The sequence below is a fragment of the Macaca nemestrina genome, chromosome 9 (genome assembly GCF_043159975.1).
Source record: "Macaca nemestrina isolate mMacNem1 chromosome 9, mMacNem.hap1, whole genome shotgun sequence".
Taxonomy (NCBI): Eukaryota; Metazoa; Chordata; class Mammalia; order Primates; family Cercopithecidae; genus Macaca; species Macaca nemestrina.
Window position 1 is genome coordinate 83,999,675 of NC_092133.1, and position 26,700 is coordinate 84,026,374.

The 26,700-nt window shown below is 41.5% G+C and overlaps 1 protein-coding gene across 6 annotated transcripts in view; it reads left to right on the forward strand.

Moving 5' to 3' along the window:
• SHLD2 (shieldin complex subunit 2) overlaps window positions 1–26,700 on the forward strand; it is an 88,056-nt gene that overhangs the window by 24,738 nt on the left and 36,618 nt on the right. For 2 of the 6 annotated variants that reach the window (XM_071069879.1, XM_071069880.1), the window contains 2 exons: window positions 23,248–24,780; window positions 26,268–26,360. In XM_071069879.1, coding sequence (XP_070925980.1) covers window positions 23,253–24,780; window positions 26,268–26,360 — 1,621 coding nt within the window. In that variant the 5' untranslated portion in view covers window positions 23,248–23,252. Of the gene's footprint in view, window positions 1–14,589; window positions 14,776–20,704; window positions 20,727–23,247; window positions 24,781–26,267; window positions 26,361–26,700 lie in introns of those variants that run through there. The other 4 variants (XR_011607882.1, XM_071069878.1, XM_071069881.1 and 1 more) reach the window with 4 other exon arrangements.

A 26,700-nucleotide genomic window follows, 5' to 3' on the forward strand; every position in this document is an offset into this window, starting at 1 on the left:
GATGGAGTCTCACTCTGTCGCCCAGGCTGGAGTGCAGTGGCTCGATCTCGGCTCACTGCAAGCTCCACCTCCCGGGTTTACGCCATTCTCCTGCCTCAGCCTCCTGATTATCTGGCACTACAGGTGCCTGCCACCATGCCAAGCTAATTTTTTTTTTTGTTTTTAGTAGGGACAGGGTTTCACCGTGTTAGCCAGGATGGTCTTGATCTCCTGACCTCGTGATCCACCCGCCTTGGCCTCCCAAAGTGCTGGGATTACAGGCATGAGTCCCAATAAGGTTTTTAACGGGATACCAAAATAATCAACATTTATTTTAGAAGGTGACTTTCTTCGATGAGATGTCAATGTCTACTTTCTGTTATGTAGTGTTATTTAGTGTTTCTTTTTTCTTTTTTTTCTACGTCTGGGTCTCTGTCACCCAGGCTGAAGTACAGTGGTGTGATCTTGGGTCACTGCAACCTCCGCCTCTCAGGCTCAAGCAATTCTGTCACCTCAGCCTCCAGGGTAGCTGGAACTACAGGTGTGCATGCCTCACTAAGTTTTGCATTTTTAGTAGTTGTTGGTCAGGCTGGTGTACTGTTTCTTTTATTGATTGAGATCTATATTTACATTGCATAAAGATTTCAGCTGCATTAAGTACGTTCACGTTGTTATGCAACCATCACTATTATCTAGTTCCAGAACTTTGCTCTCACCCTAATAGAGCTTGTATATATGTCCCCACCAAATCTCATGTTGAATTGTAATTCCCAGTGTTTGAGGTGGGGTCTGGTGGGAGGTGTTTGGGTCATAGGGCAGATCCCTCATGGCATAGTGTTGTCCTCGCAGTAGTGAGTTAGTTCTCACGATCTCCTTACTCCATCCACCTACTTCTCCTAAAATTTTGAAATATGCTTGGAATTGAAAGTGTTTAGTTTGGTTTGAGGACAGTTATCTAAAAGTCACATACAGGGCTCCTGCTTTGCCCTTCCTTAGTGAATTTCCTATTTTATTACACAGTTTGCTAATACAGAGGACTTGAGTTTTGTTATTTCCATGGAAAACATTATTGAATCAAAATTTAAATAGAGATGCGTAGTTCAGGGAGGGGGAGTGGTTTTATAACATGAATCTTGGATTTGAAATGGACTTAAAGCAAATGAATAAAAATTGTTTCGTTAATTATAATGTCTGAAATAGTTCATGTTTTTGTGAATAAAAATTGATATAAAGTTTAAAGTGACAGAAGTAGATAATTGTATGTACAATTTCTTGGATGTAAAATAACATTTTTGAAAACTATTATACAATGACCTCACATACAGTGACCTCACTTAATCTATGTGAGGCTATACACAGTGGCTCATGCCTGTAATCTCAGCACTTTGGGAGGCTGAGGCAGGTGATTGCTTGAGCCCAGGGGCTTAAGACCAGCCTCGGAAACATGGTGAGATCCTGTCTCTACGAAAAATACAAAAATGAGCTGGGCATGGTGAGGCGCACCTTTGGTCCCAACTACTTGGGATGCTGAGGCAAGAGGATCACTTGAGCCCAGGAGGTTGAGGCTGCAGTGAACTGTGATGTACCACTGCACTGCAGCCTGGGTGACAGAATAAGACCCTATCTCAAAAAAAAAAAAAAAGAAAAAAGTCTGTGGAAGACACCACGTTAATTGTGTTGGGTGGTTTAGAGATGTTTCTCTCTCCTTCACTGATGACACTGTGTCTCTGCTCCTGTAGCTCACTGGTGATTATCAGCTCATCCTCTTACATTTGTTTTAACATATATTTATACACTCTTTGTAAATTTGCATAAGATAAAGTCATTGTAGTTAAAAAAAAATTGTTTTTTTTTGAGACAGAATCTTGCTCCATTGACTAGGCTGAGTGCAATGACATCATCATTCATTAGTTAAATAAAAATAGCAGCCATCAACATTTTACCGTTTTTTTTTTTTTTTTTTTTTTTTTGCAGTTTCTATACTACTTCTAGTTAGTACAGAAGGTTATCAACTGCAAACTTAATACTATGGCCAAAAAACCAAAATCAAAAAAGTCATTAAGACTCAATATTCAGGCAATAATCTTGATTAAAACCCAATGTTTCTCAGCTGGGTATAGTAGCTCATACCTGTAATCCCAGCACTTTGGGAGGCCAAGGTAGGAAGACTGCTTGAGCCTAGGAGTTCAAAACCAGCCTGGGTGACATAGCAAAACTCTATCCCTACAAAAAATTTTGAAAATTAGCCAGGCATGGTGGTGTGCACCTGTAGTCCCAACTACTTGGGAGGCTGGTTTGGGAGGATCACATGAGCCCAGGAGGTCAAGGCTGCAGTGAGCCATGATTGTGCCAATGCACTCCAGCCTGGATGACAAAGCAAGGCTGCCTCAGAAATAAGCAACAACAAAAGAAACCAATATTCCTCTGGCTCGAATGCAGCTACCTATATTTAGATATTCCCAAGGCGAAGTTGACAAAGTTATCCAACACAATAACAGAAATTATTTTAGGTACCAAAAAAGTTGCAAAAATTACTGGGAATTATTATTATTATTATTATTATTTTTTTGAGAAAGAGTTTCACTCTTGTAGCCCAGGCTGGAGTGCAGTGGTGTGATCTCGGCTCATTGCAACCTCCACCTCCCGAGTTCAAGCAATTCTCCTGCCTCAGCCTCCCGAGTAGTTGGGATTACAGGCACCCATCGCCATGCCCAGCTAATTTTTGTATTTTAATTTTTATTATTTATTTATTTTTCAAATGGAGTTTCACTCTTCTTACCCAGGCTGGAGTGCAATGGCGCGTTCTCGGCTCACTGCAACCTCCACCTCTTGGATTTAAGCAATTCTCCTGCCTCAGCCTCCCCAGTAGCTGGGATTACAGGACCTCAGGTGACCTGCCGCCTTGGCCTCCCAGAGTGCTAGGATTACAGACATGAGCCACCGCACCCAGCCAGTTACTGAGAATTGTAAGTTAAAATTACATAATTTAGTAGACAATGTATTCAGTGTCCACAATGATACTGATATCTTAAAACCTGAGAAATTCACCTAACAAAAGAAGTCCCTTAATTTTACATTACTCTAAAAAAAAATTTGATCTCTTTAATATGAATACAGATTAAAGGAATAAAGATTAATTTATCCTACAGAGCCAGAGTTCACTTCAAGCTTTAAGAAATAACTGATAATCGTCCAAACATAAAATTCAGGACTGACACTTTAAATGAGATATGAGTTTCATCTAGCATCAGAAATTACTCCAAAGGCATTATTTCTCTTAAGCACCCCTTCTGCTTTGAAATTCAATACTGCCAATGAAACCAATTAATTTAATTTCTTTGTAATGACTTCATAGGACAGGCACGGTGACTCACACCTGAAATCCTAATACTTTGGGAGGCCACGGCAGGAGGATCACCTGAACCCAGGAGTTTGAGACCAGCCTGCCAACATAGTGAGACCCTGTCTCTACAAAAAATAAAAAATGAGCTGGGCATGGTGGCATGCACCTAGTAGTTTCAGCTACTCAGGAGGCTGAGGCAGGAGGATCAACTGAGCCTAGGAGGTTGAGGTTGCAGTGAGCCATGATGATGTCATTGCACTCAGCCTAGTGCACTCAGACCATTGTTGAAGGGCTCAATGGTCCTTAAACCCTTCGATGCTGTTTTGGAAGGTTAACTTGCCAAAGGTCACATAGTTGGCGAATGATGAAGCTGAGATTAACACTAAGATCTGATTCCAGAGTAGTCTTTTTTAACTATATTGCTTTATGCGGAGTTTTGCAATTGATATCTAGACAGAAAATCTCTAGCAAGGGAAAAAACTAATTTTTAAGTAATTTTAATTTTTTAGCGTTTTGCTTCTTATATTGTTTTACTTTGTGAGCCACCGTGCCCAATTGGTTTCTTTTAAAAGACTAGTTAGCTTGTGCTTTAGGCCTCTTGGTTAATCTGAGGTATTTAATTAATATTTTTGAAATCCTAAGATTTACTGTGTCACTTCTGCAATATCTAAATTTTTCCTTCTTATTTCTATTCTCTTTTTACAGTCCTTTCTATTATGTCTAATCATCAAAACATTGTTCTTATTTTCTACTGCAGTCTAATTTTTAGTGTTATGCTGTTTCCAGATGCCATTTGGATCATTTTCAAAAAAAGCTGAGTAATAATTAACAAGTAATGAATATTGTTCTTTTCACCATTCATTAAGAACAATTGCTAATTGTGTTATTCTATTGTGAAGAATATCTGTAATTCCTGTTTAGAACCTGGGTTGATAGCAAGATATGAGAAAGCAGTAAGTGTGCACAAAACGATTTCACTGGAAAAAGTATATATGATAAAGAATAATAAGTTTTCTAAGGACAGAATGGAACTGATCACACAGGTTCTTTTTTTTTAAGCTTCAAAACTTCTTATCTCCCATAAAAGTACTTTTTCTTTTATAATATGCAACAATAATTTTCTATTTAGTTAATTAGTTTTAAAGCAAGTTTAAACTTATAGTTTATAAAGAATCATATTTGCTCGCTATCATTGTTTTATAGCTGGGGCTATACTGACAAATAAGAAAAATAAAATTCCTGCCCTTGTGGAGGAGATAGTTAAACAATGAGACAAATACATTTCAGATGGAAATGAGGGCAATGGAAGAAAAGTAAAGCAGGATAAAGGCATGAAGGGTGACTGGGATCTGTTCAATGTTTAGATAGTTTAATACGGGAAACTTCTTTGAAAAGGTGATTTTTGAGCAGAGACCTTAATGTACTGAGGGACTGAACCTTTCAATGTCTGGGGAAAGAATTTGGCTTCCTCTTCAGATGTACAAAATTACAAGATACTGCCATTCTTGTACTTGAAAACCTATAAAAGCCGGATAAGAAGTATGGTTTCTAAAAACCCATCGAAGAGCTGAGGATACAAGGGAACCTAAATGAACCAAACTCCAGAAATTAATCAAACTTTCATAGTAGAGAAGAAACTCGTGGTTGCTCTAGGATGGAATAACCAAAGGAATAGGAATCTACCATACATGAGGGGAAAGGAGAAACCAGCCACATTTTTTTTTTTTTTTTTTTTTTTGAGATGGAGTTTCGCTCTTGTTGCCCAGGCAACAAGTGCAGTGGTGCAATCTTGGCTCACGACAACCTCTGCCTCCCAGGTTCAAGCAATTTTCCTGCCTCAGCCTCCCGAGTAGCTAGGATTACAAGCGTGCGCCACCACGCCTGGCTAATTTTGTATTTTTAGTAGCGACGGGGTTTCTCCATGTTGGTTAGGCTGGTTTGGAACTCCCGACCTCAGGTGATCTGCCTGCCTTAGCCTCCCAAAGTGCTGGGATTACAGGCATGAGCCACCATGCCTAGCCACATTTTTTTAAATCAGATTTTTAATGGCCACGTATGGGCTGGTATGACGGGTTAGGATCCTGAGAAGCCCTTGCAACTCTTGCACCAAAGAGCAAGTATACACCCACGCTCCAGCTCCTACCCTCAGATGTTCACTGAATGTTCAGGAGTAGTAAGCCAAAAGCCTGGGCCAGTGACGGACTGGCATAGATACTACCTGAGGCATTTGAACCTCTCCCAAGTATAGGGCAACCACCCTCAGAAGGCAGGATTGCTGAGAGAAGTCCAGCGGAGGCACTCCAGGCTTTCAGTTCTGGAATGCTGCAGGCAGGGGAAGAGCTGGAGGTAACTCTAACCCCACACTCTGGCAGTCCATGTTTTCAGCTATCAAGGACTGGGGACAGGGCAGAAGAGGTGAGTGAAACTGCTCTAATTCATTTCAGGCCTTCACAGAATGTAAGGAAGCTGCCCTCCAGAAGGCTGGCTGGGGAGGAGGAGCAGGGCTGCGTGAGGGCACTTGAGCTTCAGAAAGCAAGGTGTGCGACTGGAGAGCAAGGAGAATCTAGCAAACCAAACTCTGACCATTGTGCTTAACGCAGAGATAGAGCTCCTACAGTTTTTTTTTTTTCTTTCTTTTTTAAAATATAAACTTGAATTTTTGAAATAGTTTCAGATTTAAAGAAAAATTGCCAAGATAGTATAGAGAGTTCCCATAAATCCTGCCTCTAGTTTTTCCTATTTTTAATACCTTATCAGTATGGTATATTTGTTATAATTAATCAACTAATACTGATATATTTTCATTAACTAATTATTACTGATATAATTCCATACTTTATTTACCTAATGTTTTGAGATCTCATTTAGTTGTCACATCTCCTTAGGGTCCTCTTGGCTGTGGCAGTTTCTTAGACTTGAGTTTCTCATCTCTTGTTTTTGATGACTTTGACAGTTTTGAGGAGTATTGTTCAGGTATTTTGTAGAATGTCCTTCTATTGGTGTCTGTTTGGTATTTTTATCATTGTTACAGTGAGGTTTTGTCTTTTTGGGACGAAGAACATGCAGGTTAAGTACAATTTTCTTTCCTTTTTTTGAGACAGTGTCTCACTCTGTCACCCAGGCTGGAGTACAGTGGTATGATGACAGTTCACTGCAGCCTTGAACTCCTGGGCTCAGGTGATCCTCCCTCCTCAGCTTCCTGAGTAGCTGCGACTACAGATGCATGCCACCACACCTGGCTAATTTTTTTTTTTTTTTTTTTTAATAGAGACGGAGTCTCACTGTATTGCCTAGGCTGGTCTTGAACTTCTGGGCTCTTGCAATCCTCCCACTTCAGCCTCCCAAGTAGTTGGGACTACAGACATGTGCCACTATGCCTAGCAGTACCATTTTCATCACATTATATTAAGGGGACATACTGTCAATATGACTAATCAGTGTTGATATTGACCTTGATCATCTGGTTGAGGTAGTGTTTGTGTATTTCTTTTTCTTTTTTTTGAGATGGAGTCTCGCTCTGTCGCCCAGGCTGGATTGCAGTGGCACGATCTCGGCTCACTGCAAGCTCCGCCTCCCGGGTTCACGCCTTTCTCCTGCCTCAGCCTCCTGAGTAGCTGGAACTACAGGCGCCCACCACCATGCCCGGCTAATTTTTGGTATTTTTAGTAGAGATGGGGTTTCACCGTGTTTGACAGGATGGTCTCAATCTCCTGACCTCGTAATCTGCCCACCTTGGCCTCCCAAAGTGCTGGGATTACAGGCGTGAGCCACCGCTCCCGGCAGTGTTTGTGTATTTCTTTACTACAAAGTTACTCTTTTTTCTCCTCTGTTTACATACATGTACTCTTTGGAACGAAGTTACACATGCGCAGCCTACACTTAAGGCATGGAGAGTTATGATACCCCTCCTCAAGGGCAAAGTGTCTATATAAATTATTTAGATTTCTTCTGCATAGGAGATTTGTCTCTTCTTCATTTATGTATCCATTCACTGTTTTAAACATTAGTATGGACTTATGGATATTTTATACCTTGGGTTAAAAATCTTATTATTGCTTTATTTATTTTATTGGTCAAGTTGTTCCAGCTTTGGCCACTGGGAGCTCTTTCAATTGGTATGACTTTTTGATATACCACTGTGAGTGTATGTGTGTGTACGTGTGTTTGCACTTTCTCACTTTCTGGCACTACAAGATGCTCTAGTATATTTAGAGACTAAAGCATATAGTATATGCTTTAATATATGCTTTATCTAGTATATTTTTCTGTCTCAATCCTAGAATTAGCCATTTCTCCATGGAGCCTTGGTTCCTTTTACTGGAGAATGGAGAAAACAAGATCTAGGTGCTAGGTGTACATGTTGCTACTAGGGTATTGTTGCGCATAGGCCAACTCAGCTGACAGAGCCAGAAAATATATGTATTTATACTACCCTGTATATATCTACATATCTATAAATATTTCTATATGTATCCATCTGTATCTATATTAAACTAAACATGAGTTTATATTGATGTATTCAGTTCCAGTTGAATCACTACATGGATGATTCTAACCTCCTGCCCTTGCTTATCTGAAAACTCCTGCTCCAATAGTGAGAAATCTGTCTCCTACCATCAGCCACCCATTTACTTAATCGTTCTACTCTGGTATACATGTAAGGTACTCCCACAGTTTTAAAAATTGGTGGCTTAGCTATGAAGCACAAGCAGGTCTCTGTAATTTTACCTAGGCTCGGATCCTAGACCTGCTCAAGTGAAAGGCTTGATCTCACTGCTTAAATATTTGAAGCCGGTGATTAACTGTCAAATTAAAGCTGCATCATAGCCCACACCCAGCTCAGTTACATATTATATTGACTCAGACTCCCTTCTAGTGTCCTGACAGAAAATAGTCATGTCTTTTTCTGGAAGTAAAATATTACTTAATTTAATAAGTAGTCTATTTTTATATAAAATGTCTGGTGTGTAATAAAAAGTTACAAGACACAAGAAAAGCAAGAAAATGTGACCAAAGGTCAAGAGAAGAAATAGTCAGTAGAGGAAGACCCAGAGATGACCCAGATTTTTCAGAATTATCAGACGGGAATTTAAAGATAATTATGAAAAAAATGCTAGATGATTGAATGATAAAGGTTAACAATATGCTTGAAAAGATGGGGATTTCTGTAGAGTGATGGAAATTATGCCAAAGAACCAAGTTGAAATTCTATTAAATAGAAATGGAAACTATACTAGCAGAGGCCAGGGAAAACAAAAAAAGGAAAGAAAAGAAAATGAAAGGGAAGGGAGGGGAGGGAAGGGAGAAAGAAAAATATACTAGCAGAAATGAATTCATTACATGGGCTTAACAGTTTATGGACATAGCAAAAGAAACAATCAGTGAATGTGAAGACAGATTGGAAAGAGAAAAGACAGAAAAAGTCAGGGAGGGGTAGAAAAGAGATATCAGATCTGTGGGATATCAGATGGTCTAACATATATGTAATTGGAGTTTCAGAAGGAGAGGAGAATGTGGCAGAAGACATATTTGAAGAGACAATGCTCAGGAACTTCTAAAACTGATGAAGTCATCAATTTGCAAATGCAAGAAGTTCAGCAAATCCCAAGGAAGTTAAATACAAAACAAAAATAAGCCGACAAATGTAAAAATCCCATATGTAGGCATGTCATAATCAAACTGCTGAAAATTGAAGATGGAAGAGATCTTACAAGCAGCAGGAGAATAAAAGACACATTAGTTATGTGAGAATGGCAACATGGGTTATGGCTAATCCATGTTTTCGAACCAGAACAAAATGGAGTCTTAGCTGAGCATGGTAGCACATGCTTGAACCCAGGAGTTCGAGTCCAGCCTGGGTAACATAGTGAGACCCCTTCTCTATTTAAAAAAGAAAAGAAGGCCAGGTGCAGTGGCTCACACCTGTCATCCCAGAACTTTGGGAGGCTGAGGTGGGCGGATCACAAGGTCAAGAGGTCGACACCATCCTGGCCAACATAGTGAAACCCCGTCTCTACTAAAAATACAAAAATTAACTGGGTGTGGTGGTGCACGCCTGTAGTCCCAGCTACTCAGGAGGCTGAGACAGGACAATCACTTGAACCCAGGAGGTGGAAGTTGCAGTGAGCTGAGATCACGCCACTGCACTCCCACCTGGTGACAGAGTGAGACTCCATCTCAAAAAAACGAAAGAAAAAGAAAGAAAAAATGGAATGTTGGAGCTAATGGGATGATATCCATAAAGTGCTGAAAGAAAAAAAAAAAAACCTGTTAACCTAGATTTCTATACCCAGCAGAAATAGCCTTCAAAAATAATGGCAAAATAAAGACTTTTTGTACATATCAAAAAGGGAAAGAATTTGTTTCCGGCAGACCTGGACTATCAAAAAACATTAAAACATACACATTAACAAGATGTGACCAGGTGCAGTGGCTCACGCCTGTAATCCCAGCACTTTGGGAGGCCGAGGTGGGTGGATCACAAGGTCAGGAGATCGAGACCATCCTGGCCAACATGGTGAAACCCTGTCTCTACTAAAAATACAAAAAAAAAAAAAAAAAAAAAAATTAGCCGGGTGTGGTGGTGGGCACCTGAAGTCCCAGCTACTTGGAAGGCTGAGGCAGGAGAATGGCGTGAACCCAGGAGACAGAGCTTACAGTGAGCTGAGATCCTGCCACTGCACTCCAGCCTGGGCGACAGAGCAAGACTCTTGTCTCAAGAAAGAAAACAAGATGTGAGTTTTAGAGCGTATATGTGATTATACAACCATGAGAGAACAAAAAGCAGGAGATGGAATTATACTGTCATACATTTCTTACTCTGTGCAAGGAGACTGTAGTAACTTCAGGATGCATATGTAATCTCTAGAACAAGCACCTAAAACACGAACAGGGATACCATAGGGATTAACTACTGTGAGAATCATTCTCCTACTGTAAACAGCTAGAACACCAGACAAAAATACATGAAACAACTGTTTTCAGACATTGGACAAGAGAACAGGCAGCACAGGATAGTGATCCCTGAGATAAGGGAAATAACTGATATGAACCCTACAGGGGTTCCTACAGGCAATTTCCAGATTGTAGCACAGAGTAGGAGAATCCAAATAGAGCCCAGGAGAGTTTGGAGAAGTCAAGGCAATTAGAATTTGTGGGGCAGAAAACTAGGATAAAAGGAACTACACAGAAATCTATAGAAGTAAGAGGATCTTTGATTGGACACTCATCTGCACATGCAAAGTGTGGAAGTCCACAATGCTGGAGAAAGTCACACTGGAAATCAGAACACTGAACAATTCCAGGAGCTCACACAGAGCTGGGAATAGTTTATGTTTCCATTAGGCATAGTGGAGAGACTGTTTCATACATAGGACACTGGCTAGAGTCCTCATAGTGGGGTTAAATTAGCTATAATCTAAAGGCCTTTCTAAACCTACCCTAAGCTTCAAGGCAGGTTTTTGAAAGGACCAGGCTGATTCTAAGTAACTCAATTATATGCCAAAACTAAACTCTTTTAAAGAATACAGTAAAAGCCAGCACCTAACAATTAAAATGTTTAGCATTAATAATGTATTAATAAAAGATTACTAGGCATACAAATAAAAATCAGGAAAATGACCCATAACCAGGAGAAAAATCAATAGAAAGATACCTAGAAATGTGGAATTACTAGAAATAATTCTGATGATTGAATTATCAGCCAAAGATGTTAATACAAGTATTATAATGACTGGTAGATGAATGATAGATAGATAAAAAGATGCAAGCTGGATGTAGTGACTCACGCCTGCAGACGTGAGGGTGGGCAGATCAGCCTACCTAACATGGCAAAACCCTGTCTCTACTAAAAATACAAAAATTAGCTGGGCATGGTGGGGTGTGCCTGCAATTCCAGCTTGGGAGGCTGAAGCATGAGAATTGCTTGAACCCGGGAGGCAGAGGTTGCAGTGAGCTGAGAACATGCCACTGTATTCCAGTCTGGGTGACCGAGTGAGACTTTGTCTCAAAAAAGACTCACAAGTAGTATCTAAAGATGAAAAATACCGAATACAATATCCAAAACTGGGGAAAAAACTGGATGTGATTAACAGCAGATTAGACACTGCGGAAGGAAAGATCATTAAATGTGAAGGTATAGCAGTAGAACCTATTCACATTGATGCACAGAGAGAAAAAAGTACTAGAACAAATTTAATAGAACATCAGTAACATGTGGGACAATAGCAGGTTGCCTAATATATGTATAATTGGAATTCCAGAAAAGTGGGGAAAGGTAGAAAACAATTACTTTAGGAAATAGTGTCTGGGTGGCCAGGCAGGTGGCTCGCACTTGTAATCCTAGCACTTTGGGGGACCGAGGCGGGCAGATCATTTGAGATCAGGAGTTCGAGACCAGCCTGTCCAACATGGTAAAACCCGTCTCTACTAAAAATACAAAAATTAGCTGGACTTGGTGACATGCACCTGTAATCTCAGCTTCTCAGGAGGCTGAGGCATGAGAATTGCTTGAGCCAGGGAGATGTAGGTTGCAGTGAGCCAAGATCATGCCACTGCACTCCAGCCTGGGCAACAGAGTGAGAACCTATCAAAAAAAAGAAAAAGAAAAAAAAGAAAACAGTGGCTTGTCATGGTGGCTCATGCCTGTAATCCCAGCACTTTGGGAGGCTGAGGTGAGAGGATTTTTTGAGCACAGGAGTTCAAGACCAGCCTGGGCAATTTCCTTAAAAAAAAAAAAAAGAAAAGAAAAAAAGAAACAGTTACTACAACTTTCCAAATCTGATGATAACCATAAACTCTCAGATCCAAGAAACTCAGTGAACTCTAAATAGAATAAACAAATACAATCATACCTAGGTTGTGATAATAAAATTGGTGCCAGTCATGGTGGCTCATGCCTGTAATCCTAACACTTTGGGATGTTGAGGCCTGGAGTTTGAGACCAGCCTGGGCAACATAATGATACCCCTATCTCTACAAAAATTAAAAAATAGAAATATAGAAAGTTAGCCAGGCATGGTGGCACTTGTCTGTAATCCCCCTTACTTGGGAGTCCGAGGTAGGAGGATTGCTTGAGCTCAGGAGGTCAAAGCTGCAGTGAGTCATAATTGAACTCTACCCAGGGTGATAAAGCATGATGGGAGATCCTGTGTCAAAACAAAATCAAACCAAAAAAAGGCCAGGCACAGTGACTCACACTTGTAATCCCAGCATTTTGGGAGGTCAAGGTAGGATGATCGCTTGAGCCCAGAAATTGGAGACAATCCTGGGTAACATAGTGAGAGCCTGTCTCTCAAAATTTAAAAAGGCAGGCATGGCATGGGCCTGTAGTCCTGTCTACTCAGGTGGCTGAGGTGGGAGGATCGCTTGAGTTTGGGAGGTTGAGGCTGCAGTGAACTGTGTTTGTGCCACCACACTCCAGCATGGGAGACAGAGCAAGATCCTTTCTCAATAATAAAAAACAAATAAACCAATGTTGCAATTAGAAGAAATAAATTCTGGTGTTTTTTTTTGTTTTTTTTTTTTTGAGATGGAGTTTCACCCTTGTTGCCCACGCTGGAGTGCAACAGCGTAGTCTTGGTTCACTGCAGCCTCCACCTCCTGGGGTTCAAGGTGATTCTTTTCCCTCAGCCTCCCAAGTAGCTGGGATTATAGGCATGGGCCACCACACCCAGCTAATTTTTGTATTTTTAGTAGAGATGGGGTTTTACCATGTTGGCCAGGCTGGTCTCGAACTCCTAACCTCAGGTGATTCATCTGCCTCGGCCGCCCAAAGCGTTGGGATTACAGGTGTGAGCCACTGCACCTGGCCAGTTCTGGTGTTCTGTTGCACAGTGGGGTGAGTACTGTTAAGAGTAAAATATTATTACAAGATAGGTGGAAGAGGGGCTTTTGAATGTTCTTCCACAAATGAGAAATGCAGGAGGTGATGGATACACTAACTGCTCTGATTGGATCATTATGCAACATGGATATGTATCAAAACATCGAATTGTGACCAGGCACGGTGGCTCACACCTGTAATCCCAGCACTTTGGGAGTCTGAGGTGGGCGGATCACCTGAGGTCAGGAGTTCAAGACCAGCCTGGCCAACATGGCGAAACTCCATCTCTACTAAAAATACAAAAATTAGCTGGGTGTGGTGGTGCATGCCTGTAATCCCAGCTACTTGGGAGGCTGAGGTGGGAGAATTGCTTGAACCCAGGAGGCAGAGGTTGTGGTGAGCTGAGGTTGTGCCATCGCACTCCAGTCTGGGCAACAGAGCAAGACTCCATCTCAAAAAAAAATAATAATAAAATGTACCCCCTAAATATGTACAATTACAATATGTCAGTTTAAAACATGAATTTTTAAAAAATTATCTTGTACTTACCAGCTGAATAAAAAATAAATCTTTGGGCCGGGCGTGGTGGCGTGTACTTTGGGAGGGCCAAGGCGGGCAGATCACGAGTTTAGGAGATCGAGACCAGCCTGGCCAACATGGTGAAACCCCGTCTCTACTAAAAATACGAAAATTAGCGGGCGTGGTGGCGTGCGCCTCTAGTCCCAGCTACTTGAGAGGCTGAGGCAGGAGAATCGCTTGAACCCGGGAGGCGGAGGTTGCAGTGAGCCAAGATTATGCCATTGCCCTCCAGCCTGGGCGACAGAGTGAGACTCTGTCTCAAAAAATAAATAAATAAAAATAAATTTTTAAAAGGAGAGAAGTCTTCTTAAAAACCAGTTATTTACCCCATCATTAACTTATAATGAACTTTCTCATGGAAATTCTTTGATAAGGAAGCTCCTTTATGCTGAAGTTTTATTCTTTTCATACCTCTTTAGATAAGTCAGTGCTTTGGGAGCATATGTCATATGACTCAATGGCAGTGTTCTAACTTGGATTCTAGCTCCACATTGTGCAAAGGCAAAAAACCAGAGAGTCAGTGTGGTAGTTAAGAACTTATGTTCTGGCCGGGCGCGGTGGCTCAAGCCTGTAATCCTAGCACTTTGGGAGGCCGAGACGGGCGGATCACGAGGTCAGGAGATCGAGACCATCCTGGCTAACACAGTGAAACCCCGTCTCTACTAAAAAAATACAAAAAACTAGCCGGGCGAGGTGGTGAGCGCCTGTAGTCCCAGCTACTCGGGAGGCTGAGGCAGGAGAATGGCGTGAACCCGGGAGGCGGAGCTTGCAGTGAGCTGAGATTCGGCCACTGCACTCCAGCCTGGGCGACAGAGCAAGACTCCGTCTCAAAAAAAAAAAAAAAAAAAAAAAAAAGAACTTATGTTCTGCTGTTTGATTTCCCGCATTCCAGTCCTCCCTCCACTACCTGCAGTCTTCCTGACCTGGGGCAAGTTCCTTTTGTAAACTCGGTGTTCTAGGGGGATGGTGGTGGAAGAAGGATGGTGATTTGAGCCAAGCAGTAGCCGGTGGAGGTGGAGAAAAGTGGTCAAACCCTGAATGAATGTTAAAGGTAGGACCAAAAGGATTTGATGAGCAATTGAAAGTAGAGCACGGGGAAAAAAAAAGATATCAGTGATGATGCCAAGGTTTTTGGCCTGGGAAACTGGGATAGCGGAGTTGTTATTTGCTGAGTATGACTTTTCACAAAGGAATGTCAGGGCGTAAGTAGCAAAGCTTTTTTTTTTTTTTTTTTTTTTTTAAATTTTCCCTGATTGTGTTTGTTTTGTTTTTCATCTTTCGTGGGAGGTGGGTGGAGATGAAAGCAAGCACAGGGGTTGGCAGGCATGATTACTTGTTTTAAAGTTCAGTCCTTTTTATTTTTACTATTTTTTTTTTTTTGAGACAGTGTCTCACTCTGTCATCCAGGCTGGAGTGCAGTGGCACAATCACGGCTCACTGTAGCCTTGACCTCCCGGGCTCAGGTGATCCTTTCACTTCAACCTCCTGAGTAGCTGAGACTATGGGCACGTGCCACCCTACCCAGCAATTTTTTATTTTCTTGTTTTTTTGTAGCAACGTGGTCTCACCATGTTGCCTAGGCTGGTCTTGAACTACTGAGCTGAAGCCTCCCAAAGTAAAGTACTGTAATTACAAGCTTGAGCCACTGTGCGAGGCCAAATTCTGGCCTTTTGATGTTGCATGGTGGGGGTGGGGAGGTGAAGTGTGATATTTTATGAATTTGAGGATTTCTTCTTCGACCTTAGGCGTGACATTGGACAAAAGATATCTGGGCTGAGACATTCTCTAGTAATGCTGGATCCAAAAAACTCTTACCCCATTGTCTCATAGCTTCATTATACAGACCTGGCAGCCATGATCCTCTTTTTTTCCCCCTTAGTTGCCAAACATGCATTCTCTGTCTTACCTCATTTGAGTCTTTCCTCAGTCTTGAGAGTCTCAAATGCCTATCATAATTTTTAGACAAAATTCAACCTTATTTCAATTAGTATTTCATTGTTATTTAAATATTTTAACAGGAAAACTGAACAATGTTTCCCTTTACCTGTTAGTCCTGTTATAATATTTTAGATAAAATGTATTAGAAGGCACATTCTTCATTAATAGAATATTTATTCATGAGTTTATGTGGTTCTTAACTAGGAATACCATATAGTCTATCTCCAACCCTTTGAGAAGGAAAAGAGATACTGACTAAACAGGACACCAGAAAAGCATGCCTAAACTAGGACTGTTCTGGACAAATAAGAAGGCATGTTCACCTTGTTCTTTTTTTTTTTTAGGTGACGGAGTCTCGCTCTGTCACCCAGGCTGGAGTACAGTGACATGATCTTGGCTCACTGCAAACTCCGCCTCCTGGGTTCATGCGATTCTTCTGCCTCAGCCTCCTAAGTAGCTGGGACTACAGGCCCGTGCCACCATGCCTGGCACATTTTTTGTGTTTTTAGTAGAGATGGAGTTTCACCATGTAAGCCAGGATGGTCTCGAACTCCTGACCTCGTGATCCGCCCGCCTTGGCCTCCCAAAGTGCTGGGATTACAGGCGTGAGCCACTGCGCCTGGCCTCACCGTATTCCTAAGGCCAGAAAACCAGCTAAAGTTCACTTTCTGTTTGAGTGCTTGGACTTTATTGGGAGAAGGCAAATGCCCCCGAAACGAGAGTGAAAGGGAGAATTCCCGTTGTATTATAAGCCAGAATAAGAGAGGCTCACCTGCACTGGCCTAAGGCATCTCAGGTGTTGATGAGAATGTGATTACAGATGTCTCACTTGAATGCCAAAGACAATTGCAAAGGAAATGAAAGGTTATACAAAGAGAGTCAAGAAGTCAGTTGTCTGCTCACAGGTTGGCTTTAGTGGTTATTACTTTAGATACTAAATGAGCAATAGCTTTAAACTTCAATTGCTTTTATTTCTGAGGAAAAAAATCATCTTATATCCTTTCATAAGTCACATAAAATGTGGACATTTTCTATTATTTTAAATAGTAAATTTAGATACTAGCATTTAGTAATTCTTTTGTATTTATTTATTTATTTTTTTGAGACGGAGTCTCGCTCTGTCGCCCAGGCTGGAGTGCAGTGGTGCTATCTCGGCTTACTGCAAGCTCCGCCTCCTGGGTTCACACCATTTTCCTGCCTCAGCCTTCCGAGTAACTGGGACTACAGGTGCCTGCCACCATGCCTGTCTAATTTTTTGTGTTTTTTTTTGTAGAGACGGGGTTTCACCGTGTTAGCCAGGATGGTCTCGATCTCCTGACCTCCTGATCTGCCCGCCTCGGCCTCCCAGCATTTAGTAATTCTTAAAAGAGTTCAGCATGAATATACACAGTACATGGGTTATTAGTACTGTGTTGTTAAGACAAATGAACTACGATAGCAAATTGAATTTGGTTCAATCAGGTCAAAGAATAAAAGGATGATTTTTTTTTTTTAACCACCAGCAAAGAATAGTATAATGAACCCCATGTAGCTATCACTTAACTTCAATAATTTCAAGTTTGAGTAAGTTGCAGAGTAGGAATTTGGACCCACATCTCTCTTGTTCCAAATCCCTTGCTTTTAATTACAATCCCATGTGACTTCTTTGTCATTTGATGCTATTGAGCAACTTTATGATTTCTTGGTGTTTTTGGTAAAATAGACATGAAAAGGCATTACTGCAGGGAGTTTTTTCCCTCCCTGGTAATAAGAGGGAAAAAGCACTCTCTTAATGATACACGTTTTGTAATAAGCATTTTTTTTAGTTGCAGTGTTCTGCAAAGACAAAACCTGCTGATACAGTTCATCCTGTTTTAGAAATCTTTGACCCATTCATCAGACTCTGACCACTCTAAAGATAAAGGATTATGGTTGTATTGGTCTTTCTGACTGAAGCGGCCTTCTGCAGATTGAGAAATTGTGTAATTATTAACTGTAGTAATGGATATGTACTTGCAAGTTTCCTCTGATATCTTAATGAGCTTTAACCCTCTGAGTACACCTAAAACATATCCTAGAATCATTGAAATTAATCAGTTGTCCATAACTTTTCTGTCTGTATAATTTGGCTGTCATAAATATTTTGTTTTCCCCTGTCCTTACCAGTCTTCATCCTCCTACTCACATACTCACAACTCCTATAAATTGGAGTATTTAGTAGCAGTAGCCTTTGTTATAAACACTTTTTAAAAATTCACTATTTTTTGAATTAATAGGGCCACTTTCTAGTCAAGTTTTTTTTTGAGGGGGTGGGGAAGGTAGAGTAACAGTTCCACACTTACAAGGGTATTTGTTTAGACCAAGCTTGTTCAACCCACAGCCCGCGGGGCTGCATGCGGTCCAGGACGGCTTTAAATGCAACCCAACATGAGTTTGTAAACTTTCTTAAAACATTATGAGTTTTTTTGAGATATTTTTGAGACAGAGTCTCGCTCTGTTGTCCAGGCTGGAGTACAGTGGCCCAATCTTGGCTCACTGCAACCTCCACCTCCTGGGTTCAAGCGATTCTCTTGCCTCAGCCTCTGGAGTAGCTGGGATTACAGGTGAGCGCCACCACTCCTAGCTAATTTTTGTATTTTTAGTAGAGATGGGGTTTTACCATGTTGACCAGGCTGGTTTCAAACTCCTGACCTCGAGTGATCTGCCTACCTTGGCCTCCCAAAGTGCTGGGATTACAAGCGTGAACCACTGTGCCCAGCCTGCAATTTTTTTTTTTTTTTTTTTTTTTAGCTCATTAGCTGTCATTAGTGTTAACTGTATTTTATATGTGGCCCAAGACAATTCTTCTTCCTCCACTGTGGTCCAGGGAAGCCAAAAGATTAGACACCCCTGATTTAGACAAATAAGTAAAGGCACACTGAAATAACAGTTATATATCATAACCTTGTACCGCCAGGCACAGTGGCTCTTGCCTCTAATCCCAGCACTTTGGGAGGCCGAGGCGGGCGGATCACCTGAGGTTGGGAGTTCAAGACCAGCCTGACTTACATGGAGAAACCCCGTCTCTACTAAAAATACAAAATTAGCTGGGCATGGTGGTGCATACCTATAATCTCAGCTACTTGGGAGGCTGAGGCAGGAGAATCGCTTGAACCCAGGAGGCAGAAGTTGTGGTGAGCTGAGATCGTGCCATTGCACTCCAGCCTGGGCAACAAGAGCGAGACTCCATCTCAAAAAACAAAACAAAACAAAACAAAAAAAACCTTGTGCTTTATGGAACTCGCATTCATCTCAGATATTTCTTGCCCTGGGAGATCCTGTGAACCCTCAGGACTGCTTCGTGTCACCCCTTTATGCTCTACTATCTTCCCCTGCCTAGAAGGCAAGTAGGGCTTTGAATCTTGCCTTTGATTCTACTGTGATCCTGTCAAATATAGTAATGCTAGAAATATAAGTCTGAAGTTTGGGAGAGAGATTGGCTCAGTATAGATTTGTAAAGCACAGTTGGATATATGGTAGTTATATGAATGGAATAGGATGAAATTCTCTAGAAGTGTGTGGAATGGAAAGAGGTGGCCCAAGGAGGAAGAGAGAAAAATTGGAGAGGTAGAAGAACTGCGTAGGAAAGAGTAATGTTCTAGAAACTTAAGGAGAGAGTTTTACAACTGCAGTGGTGAAGCACTGTGAGTTCTTATTTGGCAATTTGGACTTCATTATTGTCTTATCAGAGATAGGAAATGAAAGTCAGGAGAAAATATTAAGTGAGGACACAGAAGCAGTAAATGTCATATACGCCTTTTAAACATTTTGAAGATTACCAATAATAGGGCCTGTCCCTTGGGTAAGGCAATTAGAGCAGCTTTCCTGGGCCCTATTTTGGGGTGGGGAATGACTCGGGGGCTTTATTATATGACTTTTTTTCTGAACATTAATAAAATTCAGTTCCAAAATTTTGTGATTAACTGTAATCCTAAGAGCCTACGAAAAATGCAAATAATGGGCAGTTCCACATTGGTTGAATTGTCCCAGGCTTCTCTCTTAGAGATGCTGTCCCTTCCTTTTAATCCTATAGTAGCTCCTATCACTTTTTTGTTTGTTTCTTTTATTTTTTGAGACAGAGTTACCCAGGCTGGAGTGCAGTGGTGTGATCTCAGCTCACTGCAGCTTCTACCTCCGGGTTCAAGCGATTCTTGTGCCTCAGCCTCCTGAGTAGCTGGGATTACAGGCATGTGCCACCACACCTGGCTAATTTTTGTATTTTTAGTAGAGACAGAGTTTTACCATATTGCCTAAGCTGGTCTTGAACTCCTGACCTCAGGTGATCCACCTGCTTCAGCCTCCCAAAGTCCTGAGATTACAGGCATGAGCCAAGGCTCCTGGCCTCCTATCACTTTTTATAATTGTCAGTTTGTTTTTCCTATCAGAAATTAAGCTCCTTAAAGCTCTCTATTATTGTTTTGAATTCCCAGGGCCTAGCATAATGCCCAGCACGTAGTGTTGTGTGTTTGTTACGTGAGTGATTGAAGGAATAATCCGATACGTATCTGTCTTAAGTACAAAAGAATTCCAATATGGTGGTCTCACAGAGTCAAAAAAGCAGAATGTTTCAGGCAAGAGGGATTGATAAACAGTTTCTAATGGCAGTAAAAGTATTGAAAACTGACATTTGGATTTGGCTTTTAGAAGGTCATTGGTTTCCATCGTGAAAATTTCTATAGCAAAATGGTTGGAGAGAAGTAGTAGAAGATTAAAGGAGAAATGAGATGTAAGAAACAACAAACAAGTTTGTGGGGGGGGGTTTTGGTTTTATTTTTAGAAGTTTGTAGCTGAGCGTGACAGTATGTGCCTGTAGTCACAGCTATTTGGGATGCTGTGGCTGGATGATAGATAGCTTGAGCCCAGGAGCTTGAGGCTGCAGTGAGCCATGATTGCACCATTGCACTCCAGCCTGGGTGACAGAGCGAGACCCTGACTCAAAAAATATAAAATAAAATATAAAATAAAAATAAAATAAAATGAAGCTAAAGGGAAGAAACCATTGGAGAAGAAAGCCAAAGATCTGATGGAGGAGAGTTCATTATCATGGTAATGTTATGCATTTGATTTGCATATATCTATCCCCACCACCTTTTTTTTTTTTTTTTTTTTTTTGAGGCAGAGTCTCACTCTGTCACCCAGGCTAGAGTGCTGGAGTGCAGTGGCACAATCTTGGCTCACTGCAGCCTCCCGGGTTCAAGCGATTCTCCTGCCTCAGCCTCCCTAGTAGCTGTGACTACAGGCTCGTGCCATCACACCCTGGTAATTTTTGTATTTTTAGTAGAGATGAGGTTTCACATGTTAGCCAGGCTGGTCTTGAACTCCTGACCTTAGGTGATCCGCCCACTTCAGCCTCCCAAAGTGCTGGGATTACAGGCGTGAGCCACCACGCCTGGCCCCAACCAACATTTCAAGATAATATATTTCTCCTTCCACTTGGGTTTGATATATTAATGTATTTTGAACTTGAAGGCTTTTGCTGTGCTATTTAGGGCCCCTAATGGTATATCTAATAATGACATGCAATAGAACAGCTAATATACCAGTTATTCCTTATGAAGGTTATTCTTTCTGTGAGGATTAAATGAGGTTGGAATATGTAGTTACAGCAATAATAGTGATTCTTAATCATTTTTTTAAAGAGAGGGTCTCATCAGGCACGGTGGCTCACGCCCGTAATCCCAACACTTTGGGAGGCCGAGGCGAGTGGATCACTTGAGGTCAGGAGTTCGAGACCAGCCTGGCCAAAAATGGTGACACTCCCATCTTTACTAAAAAAACTAAAATTAGCTGGGCTTGGTGGTGGGCGGCTATAATCCCAGCTACTCGGTAGGCTGAGACAGGAAAATCGCTTGAACCTGGGAGGCGGGAGGTTGCAGTGAGCAGAGATAGCTTCATTACACTCCAGACTGGGCAACAAGAACAAAACTCTGTCTCTAAATTAATTAATTAATTAATTAATTAAAGAGAGGGTCTCACTCTGTCACTCAGACTGAAGTACAGTGGTGTGATCATGGCTCACTGCAATATCTGACTCTCAGGCTCAAGTAATCCTCCTACCTCAGCCTCCCTAGTAACTGGGACTATAGGCATTTCACCACTATGTCCAGCTAATTTTAAGAAATTTTTTAGTTTTTAAATTTTTTTGTAGAGATGGGGGTCTTATGTTGTCCAGGCTGGCCTCGAACTCCTGGTCTCAAGCGATCCTCCCACCTCAGCCTCCCAAAGTGCTGGGATTACAGGTGTGAGTCACCATGGCTGGCCAAAAATGAGTAATTTTTTTTTTTTTTTTTTAAATGGAGTCTCGCTTTGTCACGCAGGCTGGAGTGCAGTGGCAAGATCTTGGCTCACTGCAACTTCCTCCTCCTGGGTTCAAGCGATTCTCTTGCCTCAGACTCCCGAGTAGCTGAGGCTATAGGCATGGGCCATCACACCTGGCCAATTTTTGTATTTTTAGTAGAGAGAGGGTTTCAGCATCTTGGCCTGCCTGGTCTTGAACTTCTGACCTCAAGTGATCCACCCCCTCAGCCTCCCAAAGTGCTACAATGACAGGCGTGAACCACTGTGCTCTGCCCAAAAATGAGTAATTTAAAGGTGACTGTAATATAGTTAAACAAATGCCTCTTTTCCCGTTTTTTACTAACTTGTTATTTAAATGGGGCAAGTTTTTACAACATAAGAAATAAACAGGCCAGGCATGGTGGCTCACACCTCTAATCCTGGCACTTTGAGAGGTGGAGGAGGGCGGATCACTTGAGGTCAGGAGTTTGAGACCAACCTGGACGACATGGTAAAACCCCGTATCTACTCAAAGTACAAAAATTAGCCAGGCATGGTGGTGCAGACTGTAATCCCAGCTAATCAGGAGGCTGAAGCAGGAGAACTGGTTGAACCCAGGAGGCGGAGGTTGCAGTGAGCCTAGATGGCAACACTGCACTCCAGCCTGGGCAACAGAGCAAGACTCCCTCTCAAATGAAATAAACATACTAAAAACCTATTTACCTGTTTGATGTGAGCGTACTTAGCTTTATTTCCCTTAAAGAGAATCTTTTTTTTTCTTTCCAAGGTGGAGTCTTGCTCTGTTGCCCAGGCTAGAGTGCAGCGGTGGCACAATCTCAGCTCACTGCAACCTCTGCCTCCTGGGTTCAAGCGATTCTTCTGCCTCGGCCTTCAAGTGGGGGACTACAGGCATGAGCCACCACGCCCAGCTAATTTTTTGTATTTTTAGTAGAGACAGGGTTTCATGCTGTTAGCCAGGATCGTCTCGATCTCCTGACCTTGTGATCCACCCACCTCGGCCTCCCAAAGCTGGGATTACAGGCATGAGCCACTGCACCCGGCCTAAAGAGAGTCTTTAAGTGAAAAAGTTTTGTGAATATTTTGATTTCTCTTCATAATTTCTTGTGTATTTATGAATTTTATATAATTAAATGGCATGTCAAAAAATCACCTATGTTAATTATGTTTTTGACTCGGTTATTATATTTTCTTTTGGCACATTATTAAGTTAATATCCATATGCAAAAATATGCTGGCAATATATTAATTTTGGATATTTCATTTTTATCAGAAATCATGAGTGGAGGATCTCAAGTCCACATTTTTTGGGGTGCTCCAGTTGCTCCACTGAAAATGACAGTATCACAAGACACAGTTTCTTTAATGTCCGTTGCTGACCCCTGGAAAAAAATTCAGCTTTTATGCAGTCAACATTCTTTATATCTGAAGGATGAAAAACCGCACAACAATCTTGAAAACTGTGAAGTCCCAGAATCTATTGGTTCTCCAGATCTTCTTAGTGGTCATTTCTTAACAAACTGTATGAATAGACATGTTCATGTGAAAGATGACTTTGTACATTCTGTTTCTGAAACACAGAATATAGAATCCCAGAAGATTCACTCCTCTAGACTGAGTGATGTAACTAGCTCTAATATGCAAATATGTGGATTTAAAAGCGCAGTTCCGCATTTAACTGAAGAAGAAAAGTATCAAAAGCTTCTCCGTGAAAATAAAATTATAGATGAACAGCCTAAACATCAGTCAGACATATGTGGTCAGAACTTTAACACAGATTTGTGTCAGTTAAGCCATAAGTGTGCAGCTATGTTGGATTTGGTTTGTAGTACTGAACAAATTAATATAGGGCCTGAAGTGGTACAAAGAGAGTGTGTGCCGGCAGAATATCATGAAATACAAAACCAGTGTTTGGGATTATTTTCCTCGAACGCAGTATATAAGCCAAGGTCTGAAGGAGCAGTTAGGAAGGTCTCAGACCTTAAAATATCAACTGATACTGAATTTCTCAGTATAATTACCTCCAGCCAGGTTGCTTTTTTAGCTCAAAAGAAAGATAAAGGGCAGAGTCCTATAAATAAAGGGAATGCAAACATGGAGACTGAACCAAAGGCAAGTTACGGGGAGATAAGAATACCTGAAGAGAATTCGATTCAGCTTGATGATTTTACAGATGCATATGAAAGTGGACAAAACCAAGCATATTCTCTTGAACTTTTTAGTCCTGTTTGTCCTAAAACAGAAAATAGCCACATTCACATAAACTCTGATAAAGGTCTTGAAGAAAATACAGAATCTCAAGAACTTTTCAGTTCTGAAGATGAACTGCCACCAAATGAGATACGTATTGAGTTATGTAGCTCAGGAATACTGTGTTCCCAGCTAAATACCTTTCACAAAAGTGCTATTAAAAGAAGCTGCACCTCTGAAGATAAGGTGGGCCAGTCTGAAGCTGTGTCTCGAGTCCTTCAAGTAGCTAAGAAAATGAAGTTGATTTCTAATGAAGGAGATTCTGCTGTAGAAGTGGATCAGAGGAATGTGTCTGAATTTAAGGGTATTAAAAAAACGTCATTAATAAAAAACTGTGATTCTAAAAGCCAGAAGTATAATTGTTTAGTCATGGTGCTATCTCCATGCCATGTGAAGGAAATAAACATAAAATTCGGACCAAATTCTGGCTCTAAAGTGCCTTTAGCAACACTTACAGTAATTGATCAATCAGAAACTAAGAAGAAAGTTTTTCTGTGGAGGACTGCAGCATTTTGGGCATTTACAGTGTTTCTTGGAGATATAATTTTACTCACAGGTGAGGTCATTATGGTATAGTGGTAGCTTATTTTATAAAGCTAAGTTTTGTTTTTGCTTTTCTCCCACTTAGTCTTTGAAGACTCTGTAGTCATTTGCCTCTTCTGAGCTCAGCATAATTGATCCCTTTATCGCATCTGCATTGTTCTCCTTTCCACTGTCCACTCTCCTGCCCATTGCCACTTCTGGGTCTCTGTTCTGTCCTTCTGAGCTCTGCCCCACTTATCCCCTCCTTTAATAAGCATCCCCTAATCAGGTGCAGTGGGTCACACTTGTAGTCCTAGCACTTTGGGAGGCTGAGGCAGGAAGATTGCTTGAGGCCAGGAATTTGAGACCAGCCTTGGCAACCTAGTGAGACCCTGTCTCTACAAAAAATAAAATAAGTTATATGTGCCTGTAGTCCCAGCTACTCAGGAGGCTGACGTGGGAGGATTGCTTGAGCCCAGGAGGTTGAGGCTGCAGTGAGCTTTAATTGGGCCACTGCACTCCAGCCCCAGCAACAGAGTTGGACCTTTCCACTTGTTTTTTTTTTTTTTTTTTTTTTTTTTTAAGACAGAGTCTCGCTCTGTCACCCAGGCTGGAGTGCAGTGGCACGATCTCGGCTCACTGCAAGCTCCGCCTCCCAGGTTCATGTCATTCTCCTGCCTCAGCCTCCCAAGTACCTGGGACTACAGGTGCCCACCACCACGCCTGGTTAATGTTTTGTGTTTTTTAGTAGAGAGGGTGTTTCACCGTGTTAGCCAGGATGGTCTCCATCTCCTGAGCTTGTGATCCACCCGCCTCGGCCTCCCAAAGTCCTGGGATTACAGGCGTGAGCCACCGTGCCCAGCCTCTGCTTCTTTACCTAATGTCTAATAATGCTGTGCACATTGTGTTCTTACTGAGGGAACAGTTATCGATTTATATTGCTTTATTATTAAAATTATCTTAATTACACTTGGAAATATGGAAAGGAGAAAACTGGTATTATACCAACTTCATATAACGACCAGTAGAGTTCTAGAGTGTTACCTTCCAGTTATCTTCTCTGTTCTCCTTAAAATGTGTGTGCATGTGAGTATATGTCACACATAGAAGCTCATATTTATTGGGAGCTTACTTTGTGAGACCCTGTTTTAGACTTTACATGCATATCTCATTACAACAAGTATATGAGGAAGGTACTGATTTTTATCCCCATTTTTCAGTTGAGGAAGCTGAAGCCCAGAGAAGTAAAGTAAGTTGCCCAATGTCATACATCTAGGAAGTGGCAAAGCTATGGTTTCTCCTAGACTCTAGAATTCATACTCTTACTGTATAGTTGTAACCATAAAGAACATTTTGTTTTTTTAATTTTTAATTTATTTTTAATTAATTTATTTTTAAGAGACAGGGTCTTGCTATGTTGCCAAGTGCAGTGGCTACTCACGGGCACAATCCCATTACTGATCAGCATGAGAATTTTTAAATCGTTATTTTAAATTTTTTTTTGGTTGGTTTGTTTAATAGGGACAGGGTCTCACTGCATTACTCAGGCTGATCTCCAACTCCTGGGCTCAATTGATCCTCCTGCTGCAGCCTCCCAAAGTGCTAGGATTACAGGTGTGTGAGCTACCGTGCCCATGATATTTTTAACATTCCCTTGTTTCCAACCTGGACCAGTTCACCCCTCCTTAGGAAACCTGTCGTCCTCCACTCCCAGGAAGTCACTATATTGATGGCAAGCTTAGTGCAGACACCTAATCGGCTACAACTCTGAACTCCTGGGCTCAAGTGAGCCTCCTGCCTCAGTCCCCCAAGTGGCCAGGACTACAGGTACGCATGCCACTGCACCCAGAGAGAATATTTAATTTCTTTTTGTTTATTTTTTGAGACAGACTCTTGCTCTGTCGCCCAGGCTGGAGCGCAGTGGCACAATCTTGGCTCACTGCAACCTCTGCCT